The 12106-nt window shown below is 55.2% G+C and overlaps 1 protein-coding gene across 3 annotated transcripts in view; it reads right to left on the bottom strand.

Annotated features, from left to right (window-relative positions):
- Positions 1-12106, bottom strand: part of FAM65C (family with sequence similarity 65, member C) — a 116760-nt gene that overhangs the window by 43340 nt on the left and 61314 nt on the right. For all 3 annotated transcript variants that reach the window (XM_011928817.1, XM_011928816.1, XM_011928818.1), the window contains one exon: positions 9013-9131. In XM_011928817.1, coding sequence (XP_011784207.1) covers positions 9013-9131 — 119 coding nt within the window. The remainder of the gene's footprint in view (positions 1-9012; positions 9132-12106) is intronic.

The following is a 12106-nucleotide window of genomic DNA, read 5'->3' as shown; positions in this document are numbered from 1 at the left end:
TCTGATCAGCATGCTCTGCCTGTGCAGGCAAAGCCGTGTAGGAGGCCAAGTCATAGTCCTGTGCTTTACCCACGGGGAGGCATCTGTTGGCTTTACCTGCCCAGCATCCATCCCCTCCCTATAGTAGTAGCACCTCAATTTCCCTCTGGGGCACCTCCCCAGCTTTGCTTTTTATACTTGTGGTTTGGGGGAAAGGTAGCCTGATCAATCAACATGCACACACACATTGCACACGCACACATGCACACGAGCATTCTTCCACAAATCCACATCCCAGGCCTGTGCTAGTCAACATATTCTGTTCCCCTAGGCCAAGAAATTTGGGGATCAAGCCTGGCCAGTAGCCAGCCAGGAGTTCAGAATTCACAGAAGGGAGAAGGGTTTTTTCCCCTGGCATTGCTAACCTGGGGAACATACACCCAGGACTTCCAGCCTCCTCCATTTGCCACCATGTAGGGAAACTGGAGCCAACACAGAGGAACAAACAGAGTCAGGCCAAATGTCTATGACAGTGAGTTCCTGGATCCAGCTATGTCTAAAGCTGAACCTGCCCATGGGCTTTGCAGTTACATGAGCCAACTGACTCTTTTTTAGCTTAAGCCAGCTGGAGTTGGGAGTGTGGACTGGATGATCCTAAAAACTGCCTTTCAGTGGTGACGGCTGGGTCCCCCAACCTTTAGAGATGTAGCAGCATCTAAAGACTGATTACAGGAGTACGAGGCCAGGGCACCCTCATCACAGCACAGGGCTGGTTTCCCTGGCATCTAAGCCCCTTCTCAGGATCCCATAACTTATCCGTGAGGCTTGAGGACCAGGCTGGCTGATGAAGCCTTTGCTCACCAACACATGTGTTGAAGTCCGCTGTTAGCCTTCTAAAGCCATTGGCCAGGTGCCCTGGCACCAGGTATCACTTAATGACCACATTCTCACAAAAGAGACATGGCGGAAATGACTCTTAGAACTAACTTTGGCATCAGTTCTTTTTTTTTTTGAGATGGAGTCTTGCTGTCACCCAGCCTAGAGCGCAATAGTGCAGTCTCGGCTCACTGCAACCTCCACCTCCCAGGTTCAAACGATTCTCCTGCCTCAGCCTCCCAAGTAGCTGAGATTACAGGCATGCGCCACCACACCTGGATAATTTTTGTATTTTTAGTAGAGACGGGGTTTCACCACGTTGTCCAGGCTGGTCTCAAACTCCTGACCTCAAATGATCCACCTGCCTCAGCCTCCCAAAGTACCAGGATTACACATGTGAGCCACTGCGCCTGGCTCAGCATCAGTTCTCACAGGGGACTACTGGCCCTTCTCTTCCAACTCCTCCTCTTCCCAGGGGCAGGAATAAGGGTATGCTGGAAGCAGCTTCAACCCACCCCAAAAGCTGACTGAGCAACAAAAGGAACAGGCCCTGGACAGCCTTGTGAAGCAGACCGCCTGCCACACACATGCCCTCATCCACCCATTGGCTCCGGACTGCAGAGAGAGAGAGAGGAATAACCAATCTTAAGTAAACACCTGCATTTTGGAGGTCCTTTTATCAAAACAACTTCATATCTACACTAACACACCACCCAAGCCTCTGTCTTTTCATCAGTAAAATGGGACCATATAATACATCAGAGGGTGGTGCTGAGAACTCTATTAGATGCCAGGCCCAAAATATGGCACAAAGGAGACCTTTGACATGCAAGCTATTGTCAGAATCGTCACATCCTGTCTGTATCTTTCCCCTGGCTCACAGCTTAGAAAACATTAGGTGCAGGCTGGGCACGGTGGCTCACGCCTGTAATCCCAGCACTTCGGGAGGCCAAGGCGGGTCAATCAACTGAGGTCTGGAGTTTGAGACCAGCCTGGCCAACCTGATGAAACCCCGTCTCTGCTAAACAAAAAATTAGCTGGGCGTGGTGGTGGACACCTGTAATCCTAGCTACCTGGGAGGCTGAGGCAGGAGAATCGCTTGAACCTGGGAGGCAGAGGTTGCAGTGAGCCGAGATCATGCCACTGCACTCCAGCCTGGGCAGCAAGAGCGAAACTCCGCCTAAAAAAGAAAAAAGAAAAAAGAAGAAAATATTAGGTGCTTCGTAAATATTAAGCTCAGCGGAATGGGGGAAAATACAGCATCCCAAGGGGATTGGAGAACAGAGATCCTGGCCCCTGCAGGCAGAGTGGGAGAGCGAGTGCACCCCTGGGTGTTCCCAGCTGGGGACAGAGGGAGCAAGGGTGGAGAGGGGAACCTGCTGTGCTCTGGGAGTGGACAGCAAGGAGCAAGGTTTGACCCAAGCAGAAGTGGGAGTCTGCAGAGGGCCTGAACCCAGGGCCTCTCTAGCTTTGGAGACCCAGGATGTGTGAGAGGAGCAGAAAGGCAGCTCCCAGAGAAAGTCCAGCTTCCAACACCTTTACAATGACAAGTAATGTCTGTAGAGCAGAGAAACTAAGCTCAGGCCGGGCTACTGGGCCGCTGAACAGCTGACACCACAAGCCCAAGGGCCCCGGGAGCTTAGTGAGAACACATGAGCTTAAGTAACTGGGGCAACTGCAGCCGCCAGGAGCTCGCTAAGGGCTTTATAGAAATATCTCGACTTCCACAACCACCCTAGGAGACAGGTATTATTATATATATATATATTTTTTTTTTTGAGACAAAATTTCGCTCTGTCAACAGGCTGAAGTGCAGTGGCATGATCTCTGCTCACTGCAACTTCCGCCTCCCAGGTTCAAGCGATTCTCCTGCCTCAGCCTCCCCAGTAGCTGGGATTAGAGGCATCTGCTACCACGCCCAGTAATTTTTGTTTTTTTTTAAGTAGGGACGAAGTTTCACCTCGTTGGCCAGGCTGGTCTCAAACTCCTGACCTCAGGTGATCTGCCTGCCTTGGCCTCCCAAAGTACTGGGATTGCAGGCATTAGCCACCGCACCCAGCCATTTGTATATATTTAACGTTAATTGATGCTTTCCAAAGCCCAGAGGGGCTGTGCTCCCTCTTCCCCTTGCCCTCCCTGAGGCCCCATCACCCACCTTTTGAACCGGGCCCTCCACAAGGTTGCCATCTCAAGGCTGGCAGAGATGGTCAGGGCTGCAGCCTCGGGGAAAGGCGGGTTTCTGACAGGTTAGAGACCCCGGCAGGCAGGCAGCAGGCAGTGGGGCAGGCAGTTTGGAGGTGGGGCTGCAGGAGCCCACTCACTCCCAGCTCCCACCGCCACTCCCCAGCAGGTGTGCACCCTTGGCCTAGCCCTGCTTCCATCCACCTGGGGACCTTATACCCTCACTGCTGCAGCCATACCTGAATGCACCTGCTCCCGGGAAAGCTCTGAGCCCCGTGCTCCTTGTCTGAGGTTCAACAGGACAGGCACAGTGGCCACTCTGAGGGCCCGCCCACCCGGGGAAGGTGATGCGCGTGCAGCCTCCAGATGGCCAAATCAGGCTGCACGTCTGGCCCAGGTGTCACAGAAGCCGGGGCAGGGAGAGCCTCTGGGGCCGGATGTTTCACCAGGTCTGGGAGGACTCAGTAAATATTAAACAGCCCCTGGCATGCCAGACAAGCTTCCAGATGGGCACATGCAACCCGCCAGCCCCAGCCCTCACATGAGGTTGCTACAGCAGTCCTTCTGCCTGTTGTGGTTGGCAGAGGCCTTGGTACTCGGCTGTTGCAAGTGCAGGCTCTGGAGGCAGACAGGGCTGGGCTCAAGTCCTGCACCTGCCCCCAGCCTCCAGGTGGGGCAATTATAGGACTGACTGCACAGGCTTCAGGTGAAGACTCCATGCAACAAGGACATGAGCCAACCATTTACCCAGGTGCCTGGCGGTGTTGGCCGCTCGGTGATGATGACAGGCATGCACTCGGCACTTGCCAAGTTCAAGCTCTGCTCTCAGTGCTTTTGCTGTTTTTTTTAACTGAGACGAGGTCTTGCTCTGTCTTCCAGGCTGGAATGCAGTGGCGTGATCTTGGCTCACTGCAGCCTCTGCCTCCTGGGCTCAAGTGAGCCTCTCACCTCAGCCTCCCGAGTAGCTGTGACCACAGGCGTGCACCATTGCACTCAGCTAATTTTTTGTATTTTTGGTGGAGATGGGGTTTCACCATGTTGCCCAGGCTGTTCTTGAATTCCTGAGCTCAAGTGATCCACCCACCTTGGCCTCCCAAAATGCTGGGATTGCAGGCGTGAGCCACCGCGCCCGCCTGGCCTGCTCTTGGTGCTTTACATGTATGGACCCCTTCCTCCTGACAGCCTTTGAGGTCAGGCCCCCTGGTACAGTCAAGGAGACCGAATTTGTATCACTTGCCTCTGGCTCCAGAGTCTGTGTGCTTGACAGCATCACAGGCAGGGCTAGATATGAGCCGCCTCTTTCTCCAGCCTCCTCTCCTTGAAAATTCATGGCTGTTATTTCGTTTCCACACCCACACTTCTTAGCCATCCCAACAGAGGAATTCCCAAGCTGAGGAGGATGTCCCAGTGGCTCCTGGCTCAGGGAGTACCTGCCTGACCACCTGGGGGAGGGAGACCTGGCTGAGGAGGGGCAGGAAAGGGGGAAGAGCAGCCATGCCTGTCAACTGGGGCAGAATGGAACAACAGTGTCAGGGCCTGGCCCTCTCTGGCTTCATCCTCTCTGTTTATCCTCTTATCTCTCTATCCTCCCACCCCCCAGGTCCAGCTCTTGGGAAATGGCCTTATTATGTCAATCATTCACACCTTAGTATAAAATTTCCCCACCGGGTTACTTCCCCAAGTGAGCCATCTGACTGTGGAGTAAAAAGCCCTGTCTATAGTGAAAGGGGTTTCAAGGTGCCAGGGTGGGGGTCCAGGTGGGGGTGGGCACAGAGGGGTATCAGCCCACCCTCTCCACGCAGAGCCCCGCCCTCCTGGCAGGTTGTTTGCCTGGACAGTGTGGCTGCACTTCCGCCTGCTCGGGTTACCAGGGAACAAGGCCAGAAGGTGGGGCCTGAAACCCAATCATGCTCCAGCCCTGGCTCCAAGGGTCCAGACCCCAGGGAGCTCGACGGAGACAGGAAGTTAAAAATAGATGCACCGCTTCCCCGTTGGTGTGGGCAGCTTCTTCTCTGCCCTCACACAAGGGGGCCACAGAGGCCGAGGCCAGGTGGGGGCTGCCCAGGGACCTCTGAACCAGCCCAGGCCCAGCATCCTCCGGAATCCCTGACAATCAGGTGGGGGACAGGAGGGGTCCGGGATACTTAGAGCCATCAGGGCTGTCCTTCCTATACTAGGACTTAGACACCATGGGACCCTTGCTGACAGCCAGCGAGCCCTGGTGTCAAGGCGAAGGATCACCTCTGTCCTCCTTCTTCCCAAAGAGCTGATCCCAGGCATCCAGGACGGGGCCAACAAGAGGCAGGGGCCCACCGTGGGGGCACTCTCTGGGCAGAGCTCCCCTCTAGGGCCTGAGGGGACATGTCCCATGGATACAGGACATTCAGAGGCCCCCACAGGCCTGGCAGGAGGAGAGCTGCAGGCAGGGCCAGTTGTGAAATTTGTGGAGTCTAGTGCGAAATAAAAATGCAAGGCTCTATTCAAAATGTATTAAGAATTTTGGGCTGGGCGCAGTGGCTCATGCCTGTAATCCCAGCACTTTGGGAGGCCAAGGAGGGTGGATCACCTGAAGTCAGGAGTTCGAGACCAGCCTGGCCAACATGGTGAAACCTTGTCTCTACTAAAAATACAAAATTAGCCGGGTATGGTGGCACATGCCTGTGATCCCAGCTACGGGGGAGGCTGAGGCAGGAGAATTGCTTGAACCCAGGAAGTGGAGGTTGCAGAGGGCTGAGATTACGCCATTGCACTCCAGCCTGGGCAACAAAAGGAGAACTCCGTTTCCAAAAAAAAAAAGTAGCCGGTGTGGTGGCCCATGCCTGTAGTCCTAGCTACTCAGAAGGCTGAGGCAGGAGAATCGCTTGAACCTGGGAGGCAGAGGTTGCAGTGAGCCAAGATTGCGCCATTGCACTCCAGCCTGGGTGACAGAGAGAAACTATCTCAAGAAAGAAAAAAAAAAAAAAATTGGGAGACTGGGGTGGGAGGATTGCTTGAACGAAGGAGGTCAAGGTTGCAGTAAATCGAGATCGCACCACTGCACTACAACCTGGGTGACAGAGTGAGACCCACAAAAAAATACTTTCTAGAGCACAGCGGCAGAGCATCCAATCACAGTACAGAGCGCAGGCTGCCTGCTCATGAAGCTGCCTTTGGCTACAGGGTCTGCAGACCCTACCCCTCCTTCCAGCACACACAGGGGTCCCTACAGTGCTTCAGTGGACCAGCCTCACTCTGGGGCACACACCTTGGAGAGGGTCACCTGGGCTGGATGGCCCCCTAGCTAGGTAATCCGCACAGCTGACTTTCCCAGCCTTGATTACAGACCCCTACAAGAAAGTGGGGGCCTCTGATAAAGCCCAGGAAGAGGCAGCTCAGAAATGGTTAAGTCAAGAAACAGCATCATTTCCTGGCCGGTTTATACTTAACCTCCTCTTCGCAGCACTTATGGAGTGCCTGCTGTGTGCCTTTCTCAGGCAGCACCCCCACACTTTCTGCTCTCTGAGGCTTGGAGTCCGGGCACTGAGCACTAACCGCTCTGGAGCCTTGGCCAAATTTTTTCTTGTCTTGGGGCTTCAGCTGAAACCCTTCCCAGACTCCCCTCCACTGAGAATGTGTCTCAGCTCCTCACTGCAGCCCACGAGACCCTGCAGGGTCCTCCTCCCTCCCTGACTGCTGTCATGCATGCCAGCCACACATCTGCTTCCTGTCCCTTAAAAGCTCATTCCCACCCAGGACATCTGCACTCGCCGCTGCCTCCCCCTGCTGAAGGCTTCCCGGCCCACCTCCATCTGCATACACGCAGATCCACTTCTTCTGTCCCTTCCTGCCTCTGCTCCCCATGCCCCTGCCTCGTTAGGCTCTCCCAGGAGACCCTGGCTGCCCTCCCCCACCCCGGCTTCAGTTCCCTCACAGCACTGCCACCAGCTGGATCTGTCTCAATTGTCATTGGCTTATTGTTTGCTGCCATCAGCTCCCAGGATGGTGGGGCCTGGGTCTGTCCCCAGAGCCCAGGACAGGGCCTAAGTAGGTGCTCCATGAATATCTGCTGCGTGAACCAGGATTCCTAAGGTGCTTTCAGCTGGGACACTGCAGTATCTTAACCCTGGGGTCCCAGCACCCATGGGAAGGGAGCCCCCAGGGAAAGGTTAGTGAGCTGGGTGGGCTGACCTCAGCAGGGTGGAGGTGGGTCCTATCCCAGCAGCAAACGCCCCTGGGAAAGAGCTCAGGGAGCACACACAGGAGGGACCTGGCCTGGTCTGGGGATGGAGGGTCCTCCCCCAGGACCTAGCAGGAAGTCAATGTCTGCAGGTGATTCAGCAGGAACTGGAGGTGGAGGAGTGGGGCGGGAGCTCCAGGAGGAGGGCACGTGTGTGTGCTGAGGCCCTGAGGCTGGGAGGGGAGGGAGGCAAGCTGCTGGGACCAGGTCCCAGGGGCCTCTAGGCCAGGAGGACACTGGATTTATTCTAAGCAGTACGGGAATCTGCAGGGTTTCAAGTCGGGGAAGAGCATGGTGGGATTTGATTGTTGACTGACTGACTGACCTACTCGGTTCTGCACTCTGCTCTGGCTGGGGACCCTCACCTGTCCACCCCATTGGCTCAGACAGAACAGAGGTTTGGCCCCCTCAGGATATCGGAAAACTACCCCAGTCCCCAGGCCTGCCCGCTGGTAAACAGTTCCCTGAGGGCTTGCACAGCGCCTGGCATGAGGCCCTGGAGCCAGGGGGCAGCAGGCCTGAGCTTATCAGGCTGTGGCCTCCGGGAGCAGAAACAACCTTCCGCCCAGGGACTTAGTACCTGAAGCCGGAGGAGACACAGGACGGGGCAGCAGGCAGGGCCTGGCCCGGCCAGCACCCCCCGGGAACTCGGCCACAGGGTCAATGCTGCCCCCCAGGCCCATCTGTGCCAAGCCTGCTCCCTCATCTGATAACCCCCAAGGCACCGGCCACATGGGTTGCTGGCCCTGCCTCCCTCCTGGTTCCTTCCCGACAGCCCCAGGAGCAGGGCGCACCCACAATTCCCACTGTTCAGATGAAGACAACAAGGCTGGCGAGGTGAGGTCACTTGCCCCAGGTCACAGAGCCAGAAGAGGTGGCCCCATTGCCTAGTCTTTCAGACAGGAAGAACATTCCTTCCCAACCCTGCCCTTAGGAGACCCAACCCTGCGCCAGTTTTGCTCTGTGACCTTGGGTCAGTGGCTCCACCTATATGAGCCTCTGGTTTTTTGGTTTTTCTTTTTAGGTGTTCTTGTGGGTTTTTTTGAGATGGCATCTTGCTCTGTCACCCAGGCTGGAGTGCGGTGGTGCGATCTCAGTTCACTGCAACCTCTGCCTCCCAGGTTCAAGTGATCCTCCCACCTCAGCTTTTCAAGTAGCTGGGATTACAGGCACGTGCCACCACACCCAACTAATTTTTGCATTTTTAGTAGAGACGGGGCTTCACCATGTTGGCCAGGGTGGCCTCAAACTTCTGACCTCAAGTGATCCGCCCGCCTCAGACTCCCAAAGTGCCGAGATTACAGGCATGAACCACTGCACCCAACCTGATTTTTTGGTTTTTCAAAAAAATGTTTGTAGAGATGAGGTTGTGCTATGTTGCCCAGGCTGGTCTCAAGTTCCTGGGCTCAAGTGATCCTCCTGCCTCTGCCTCCCAAAGTGCTGGGACTATAGGCGTGAGTCACTGTGCCTAGCCAGAGCCTCAGTTTTTTTTATCTGCCAAGTGGACCTGCTAAGCTCAGGCAGATCAACTTCTGGAGCATTTGAAATGATAACCGTTCAGGTCTCAAGGAAATGATAGGTTTATCTCAACACCAAGATACTCTGTTTCTCTCAATCTCTCTCTCTCTCTCAATCTCTCTCACTCTCTGCAAGGCTGCCTGAGAGTGAGCCTTCACGTTTCTGGCAGCAGGAGGGGGATGTCCCTGCCCATTAACAAGCCCCGCCCCTTCACCCCGACACAGGACACTGGTGGAACTTACGCAATCCTCCGGCTCTGTGTGCTGCTGAAGCCCGCGAAGGAGGCGCTCCGGCCCACGAGCCCCACAGCCCCTGTGTCCCCAGGGGACAGGAACCGCAACCTCACTGACATGATGGTCACCTGCAAGGAGAGGACAGGAGAGTCAGCCCGGCACCACCATCCAGCGAATGCTGTCCGCAGATCAGCCACCTTCCACCACCACCTACAGACCTCACTACGGCCCCAGAGTGTTGTGGGGGCTGGTACTGTGCCTGGCTCACAGGTCAGCAAGCTGAGGTCCCATAAGGGTAGGGGACCTGATGGGGGACGGTGATGGGAACAGAATTCGAACCCAGGTGTCTGTACTCTGCACTCTGTGCTCAGGTCCCTAATGCTGGGCAATGCTGCCTCCCAGAGCAGGAGGACGGCACCTCCTGAACACAGCCCTCTCACCCCCACAGATACTCCTCTCCCCTCCTCCAGCCCTCCCTGAGCACCTAACACAGGTGAACTCTGCAAGGCAGGCCAAGTCCCCCTATCCTCAAGGGCCGAACAGTGATGATACAGTCTGTGTTGGAGTGATGGGGGTCCCCAGAGGGCATCTGACCCAGCTGTGAAGAGGCGCCCAAGAGGTGAGGAGGAAGGCTGAGGTGGGGCGAAGGGGAAGGGTGTCCAAGGCCTAGGGAACAGCCTGAGCAAAGGCCAGGACGCATGAGGGGCCTTGGTGTCATCCAGAAACAGCAAGAAGCTCAGTGGGCTAAAGATGAGGTCAGAGAGGCCGGCAGGGCTCGGGTCCCGAGGGGCCTTGGTAGCCCCAAGGAGGGGCTTGGCCTTACAATGGGGCAAGGGTGACTGGGAGCCATGGGAGGGCTTTGAGCAGGGGGTGGAAAAGCCCAATTCACATGAAGCCAGGCTGCTGGCGTCAAGGGCTGAGTCCACCCCAATCCACTGCCCCGTCTCCGACCCGCCCTGCAATGGGGTCAACCCCGAGCCCTGGCCATCTTCTCTTTTTTCCAAACCATCTCTAGATTGGGAAAATGCCACCCTATCCCTTGGAAATGTAGGTCAGCGTCCTCTAGCACGGGCAACTGGAAAGTTCTCCTTCATATCTAACCTAAATCTCAGCTGCTATAGTTTCATACTTTGCTCCTTTGCCAGGGTGGTGTCAATCCAAGGATTCCAGGGACCCCACTGCCCAGACGAAACCTATGAAAAAGCTCCAGTCCACTTAGGCCCTCATCTTCCTGCACGATGAGACCCCCATGTTCCAACATCTCTTTCCCCCAGGGGCCAAGTCCACCCTGCCACACCTCTGCTCACTTGGGGGCCTCTGCCTGGTAAAACTTCCTCTATTGAGCCACATCTGCCCAGCATCTACTACTGCATCTCCTGGCAGATCTGTGCAGCCTCCACAAGCCTCCTCCCATATATCCCCCACCCCACAGCCCCACATGTGCTGTACACAGGAAAGCTTGGCAACAAAGAAGGTGGACCTGAGCTCAAATCCCAGCTGTGCCACTCAGGCTCTGGGCCTCAGTGATCACAACAGTAAAATGGGAATTCAGAAAGGACCTCCCATGGAGACTGCTGGAAGGACCAAGGAGAGCACGTCCTGAGAGCCCACAGTGTGCAAGAGACATGTCAGAAGGGCTGGCTCTCTCTGTGCAATTGGCTAAGACCCCAGCCCTGCAGGTGAGCCAGGTGACCCAGATGAGCCAGATGACTCAGGGAGAGCCAAGTGAGAAGTGAGCAGCTTCTAGCCCTGATGGAGGAAGGTGGCAAGCATTTGCTGACCACTCGCTGTGTGGCAAGCCTGGTGCCCCGTGAGTGGCTACGAATCCATGAACAGCTATGAACTCATGACTAGCAGCATTGTGTACAGATGGGGAAGTTGAGGCATCATTCACCAAGTGCTCATTACTCATTACTAAGCTGGCCCTGCACTAAATGCTTTATGTAAATTATGAAATCCACACAACCCTCTTAAGAGCAGGAGCTTTTGATGACCTAATTCCATAGATGAGGAAACTGAGGCTCAGAGAAGTGATGAGACTAGCCCAGGGGCCCCAGCAGGGCACCTGACCACTGGGTTTAGAACCTGAGGATGCCCGATGTCAGAGCTTGTCTTACCTGCAGTCAGGAGTGCCTTGCACTGGGACCTTGCAACGCCCCCCCCCCCATAAAGAGGTCTCCCACAGTCCCCTCCTGTGCTGTGCTGTGCTGTGCTGAGCCAGCTTGTACCAGCTCACAAGAGTCAACTGGGCCAGGCACAGTGGCTCATACCCGTAATCTTAGCACTTTGGGAGGCTGAAGCAAGCAGATTGCCTGTGCTCAGGAGTTCAAGACCAGCCTGGGCTACGTGGTGAAACGCTATCTACTAAAATACAAAAAATTAGCTGGGGGTGGTGGCAGGTGCCTGTAGTCCCAGCTACTCAGGAGACTGAGGTAGGAGAATCGCTTGAACTCGGGAGGTGGAGGTTGCAGTGAGCTAAGGTCATGCCACTGCACTCCAGCCTGGGCAACAGAACAAGACTCTAACTCAAAAAAAAAACCAAAAAACAAAAAAGAGTCCATTGTTAAATGTTCAGGAATTTTGTAAGCCTGTTGACATCATGTTGGTGGTTTGAAATCAGGCACAGTAAGAGTATTTACACCACAGAAAGCGGCAAGTTCTACAAGTTAGAGTTTCTGTCTGCTGCTTGTTAAACATTTATGAGCTCCTCACTGCTGTTGCCCCTATCAGCACCTGTGCAGGGCCTGAGAAGCTGCTCAAACTGCTTGATCCCCGCAGCCAAGCCAGACAAGAGAATAAGGATGGAGTAGGGAGGGATTCCCCAAGGTGTGTAGTTGGGATGTACTCTGGAGCCAGCCTGGGGACTGGAGCTGAAAGGGGTCTCCCCAGCCCCTCCCTCTGCACCTCCCCATCAGAAGCCTTCTGGGCCATTCCTGGAGCTTCACTTCAGTCACTCCACTTCAAGGTCAGAAAGAAGGACAATTGCTAAGCAGTTCCTCCCTATGCAATGCTCAAAACAAGCCCCAGGTCGTCCTGTCAGTGTGAGAGACAGGAGGACAAAGGAGGGGAACTAAGGCTCGGAGCAGACCTGCAGAACCTGACA

Source organism: Colobus angolensis, unplaced genomic scaffold, assembly GCF_000951035.1.
Source record: "Colobus angolensis palliatus isolate OR3802 unplaced genomic scaffold, Cang.pa_1.0 Scaffold8, whole genome shotgun sequence".
Classification (NCBI taxonomy): Eukaryota; Metazoa; Chordata; class Mammalia; order Primates; family Cercopithecidae; genus Colobus; species Colobus angolensis.
The sequence above is the reverse complement of the archived record's forward strand: the minus strand, read 5'-3'. Positions and strand labels throughout refer to the sequence as shown.